This window comes from Ziziphus jujuba, chromosome 12 (assembly GCF_031755915.1).
Source record: "Ziziphus jujuba cultivar Dongzao chromosome 12, ASM3175591v1".
In the NCBI taxonomy this organism is placed as follows: Eukaryota; Viridiplantae; Streptophyta; class Magnoliopsida; order Rosales; family Rhamnaceae; genus Ziziphus; species Ziziphus jujuba.
The window spans coordinates 11,132,678-11,136,852 of NC_083390.1; the positions used below are offsets into that span (position 1 = coordinate 11,132,678).

Consider the following 4,175-nt stretch of genomic DNA (forward strand, 5'->3'; position numbering starts at 1 on the left):
AAATAAAATGTTAGTTTAATTGATGATCGGTTTGGTACGGATTGAATTGGATAAATTTTATCCAACCTACAACCCAAATCGACCATTTCGATTTTTTTTATATATTTAACCGAACCAAACCGATTAATAAATTAAAACCAATCCAAACCAAACCAAATATGTAGGTTTGATCGGTCCGGTTCGGTTTTTGCCCACCTCTAGTTGTAATTATCCATTACTTAGATTCAAACATGTGCTTTTAGATAAGTTAATGGCTGTAATTTTATAAGATTATAGACTAAATGAACACGGTGGACGGTTAGTCAATAAATAAATAAATAAATAAATAAATAAAACCCAAAAACAGATGGATATAGCAGAGATGAAGTATTATATAAACGATGTGAGGGAAAAAGATGAACAAGAAAGTTCAACATAAGAAAAATATTATTTTATCCCTAAACCATATAGGTGTAAAAAGATAAGAAAACCCTTAAAAAAAAAATATTTTATGTGCATAAAAATAAAACTAACAGTGATACAGAAATAAAAGTTTATAGACTGAATTACCCAAAAAATAAGTTTTAAGGACAAACTTGTCAAGGAAGATTTAATTTAAGGATATACGGTGTCAATTTCTCAAAACAAAAAATTGTTACTACCTTCCAGACACCATATCAATTTAAAGGGGGGAAAAAAAATTAAAATTAAAAAAAAAAAAAAAATGAGACCAAATTGTTGATAGCTGTTGTTAATGTTCTTTTTCTTTTTTGTTTTTCAATTTTTACAGCTTTTCTGGCTCCTCAGATTACAGTGACTGCAATATCTACAACGGTATACAACAATGGACTAAAAATAGTTTACAAGGATTCTTAGTATACAAGAACAAAATGGAGTACTAAGACGAAAACAATACACCTCAATTATTAACACCTCGGTTACCCAAATCTGCAGCAGCTTTGGCAGCTCGATCTAGAGCACCTGAAACCCAAAGAGCTCCCCTAGAAAAGTAGGAACTGTTTACAACCGTGATCGCAGCTGCCGTAGCCGTTCTTCCTGTTGCCAACATGGCGGACTTGGTCATCTCCGAGACATGGTACTTCTCCTCTACAGATTTCACAGCTTCAACTCCTGCGTGAATCTTATCAGCGAGGCCAATTCTTTCGCTCAGCTCAGAAACCTTAGCTGCTGCTGTTGCTGAAACTTGTTGAGATTCATCATAGCTTTTGGCCTTAGCTATTGCATCTTTGCCCAGTACATACCCCTTGGCTAGCATGGTTTTGACCACTTCCTGTGCCATAGTCACTGCTTCCCCAGCATTAGATACAAATTGACTTCTCTCAGAATGCTGCTAAGACCAAAATGAAATGAATCATGTTGCAGAGAAGCTAACCTACTTATTTTAACATGTTTCAAAGAAACAAAAGATGCATACACTGGAACTAGTTTCGTATTCATTCCTCTGTGGAGTGTTCCAAAAATCAAATTCATCTTGATAGTGTCCCCAGCGTGTTATGCAAACACGTTGATCTATGATTGTGGCACCCTGAGAGAATAAAATATAAACAAGAAGCAATTAATCACAAATCCCACAAGAAGAACAATAAAACTCAAAGATCAATCAACTATCATATACAGACAATTGGGCACAAACAAAGATTGTGGTAAGAAGTTGGATTTTTCAAGGAAATTTAAGCAGTTAATTAAAAGAAGTACATGTAAAACTTGTTGCATTAGAAACAAAAATAAGATGGGACAAACTAGAATGGAAATCCTGTTGTGTTAGGAAACAATAAACCAAGTTATTAATCTAGTCATTCATATGAATCCTCATACCCAAATCTCAAAGTATATTATTTTCATCTACCAAATAGTTGCAAAGAATAATCTATCTTAAGATGCAGTAGGTTATGGAGTCTTACTATACCATTTACCAGGAAAGAAGTTTCTTAAAGAATATTTTCAATCTCTCTATAAGCATAATTTTTACACTAACCAAAACGCTTAGCAAATTTCATACAAAGAAATAACAAGGAAGCCACATGGTTTGAAGAAAACAAAGTAAAGATATGATAATAGCAACCACAGATTATAACTTATACAAGCAACCAGTCCCAGCATCTTAGAAATAGCTAGCAAGAAATGCATATACTTCGTTTAGATTACAAAATTTAACAATTTCAAACAAACTGCAAATTCCACCACTTTTAACCTCGTAATGAAATGGAAAGAATTACTCACACTGAGCAAGCAAGCAGTGTCCTGAGAATATGCATCCTTGAACGTTACGTAAGCAGTACAAGCACATTCTCCAGATCTGTGATATTCTCTCCAAAAAGTAATTTCCATTAAAAGTTACAAACATATTTTCTACAACATTTACAAAAACGCTATTTATGCAGCAAATTTCAAGAAAATCACCACCTAAATCATAAGAAAAATACATCGCCATCAAAGTTCCTGAGAACATTAAAATATTAATATGAATCTAGAGCGGATTATTTAACTGCCAAAGTCTCCAATTTCGAAAGATTTTTAGTCTCCAACTTCACCAATTTAACAAAGAAAACATCATGAACTACTTGATAAATTTCCGTAGTAACAAAAACATGTAAAATTGCAGGAAAAAAAAAATTCATATAATCAAAATCGAAGAAAAAGGATGAATTTTATACCTGACGATTTCGACATGGTCAATTGCACCAGAGAAAGCGAAAAAATCATAGACATCCTTCTCTGTGGCTTTCGAAGAAAGGCCCGTAACTTCTACCGTATAACCATCTGAATTCATGGTTTCTTTTCTCCAGAGCTTTTACAGAGTAGAGAGAGTGAGAGCTGGTAGAGCAGAGAATACACCGGTTGGAAAAAGCGAGGAGAGAGAGAGAGAGAGAAAATGAGAGAGCTTGGAACGGAGAGAAAGAGGAGGAAGAAACTTCTAGACACACCAAGCCTGCGAATTCGTCTCTTCGTGCTCGGCTTTTGGGTCATTCCGAAGGCTTGAATTGGTTGGGAAATCATCAAACCAATGAGACTTGTTTGGTTGGAAAACTCGAGAAACTTGGCCCAATATACCCTATTTGGGCTTCAAAGACGGAAAAAAAGGTTATTTCCATAGATACCCTGAGGTTTGATATAATTTCAAATAGATCCTCGTATTTTTTAAAATATCATTTATGATAAAATCACAACTACATGTCCTCAATCGTGTCAGATCATTGGAAAAAACCTTTATTTGGTTTTTCTTAATTAAAATTCCAAGATAAAAAATATACATATATTTTATTCATATCCTCTTTTCTTCTGGCACTCTTTTTTCTCTTTTAGCAGTTTGTTATGATCACATATAACTATTGCTTAATTTTTCATATTGTTAGATTAGTACGTGTTATTATTAAAAGTTCGAGGTAGTTTTATTTATAATTGAATTGGTCAATATTAGTCTTGTGTTCTATTAAGATTAGAATTTGTCAAGAATTTTTAGTTTAATTAAGATTTTATCTATTTTCTAGGAGTATATTGTTGTAATGTAGCCTATTTTGTTGAATTAAATGTAGCGATATTATATGGTTATGAAATTAGGTCATTAATTTGATTTTTAGAAGGTTATTTTCTTTTGAAAAAAAGAAACAGATAGCTCTATGATAGAACATTTCCACTTGTAGAAAGCATAAATTCAAATCATAAAAAATAAAAATTTTAAGTAGTTTGTAAATTAGATGAATTATTTCAAAAAAAAAAAAAAAAAATTTCCTTCAAAGAACTTACTTTGTCTTTCATTTTGATCTTTCTTTTTTGGATATTTTAGTTTCAAAGCGGTTATGTAACAGGTTTCTTCCTTTCCTATTCGTTCTCTTACCTTCATCCATCCTCTTCTTCCTCGATCATTTTTCCTTCTTTCCTTCTATATTTTTATATCTCTTATCGAGCAAAGGAGCAACAACGAAGGAAAAGAAAAATATATGGCTAAATCTTCTCTTATACTCTGAGTATTGAATTCTGAAGAGGGCAAAGTTTGTTGTTTTTTATTTTCTACAGATAAATTTTTTTTCCCTTGTAGAAACCATCTTCTCTTATCTCTTACTGAATATATATAATTAAATTATTAACAAAGATAAAAATATATACATATATGATGAATATTAAAAAAATAAAATTCACAAATCAAAATACGTTTTCAAAAAAAAAAAAATAGAATT

At 31.9% G+C, this 4,175-nt stretch overlaps 1 protein-coding gene across 1 annotated transcript; it reads right to left on the reverse strand.

Moving 5' to 3' along the window:
* Positions 1 to 714: 714 nt before the first annotated feature.
* On the reverse strand, positions 715 to 2,971 carry LOC107434908 (binding partner of ACD11 1). The gene is made up of 4 exons (XM_016046421.4): positions 2,655 to 2,971; positions 2,221 to 2,296; positions 1,415 to 1,525; positions 715 to 1,327 (listed from the first exon to the last, which is right to left on the reverse strand). Exons 1-4 carry the CDS (start codon positions 2,768 to 2,770, stop codon positions 899 to 901), a joined length of 732 nt encoding a protein of 243 aa, XP_015901907.3. The 5' UTR covers positions 2,771 to 2,971; the 3' UTR covers positions 715 to 898.
* Positions 2,972 to 4,175: the final 1,204 nt, after the last annotated feature.

Coding starts and splice junctions, on each gene's coding strand:
- LOC107434908 (XM_016046421.4), bottom strand. CDS start 2,770: ATGAATTCAGATGGTTATACGGTAGAAGTTACGGGCCTTTCTTCGAAA. Junction 1,526..2,220: donor ACACTGCTTGCTTGCTCAGT/GTGAGTAATTCT, acceptor TTATTCTCTCAG/GGTGCCACAATCATAGATCA. Junction 1,328..1,414: donor AATACGAAACTAGTTCCAGT/GTATGCATCTTT, acceptor TGGTCTTAGCAG/CATTCTGAGAGAAGTCAATT.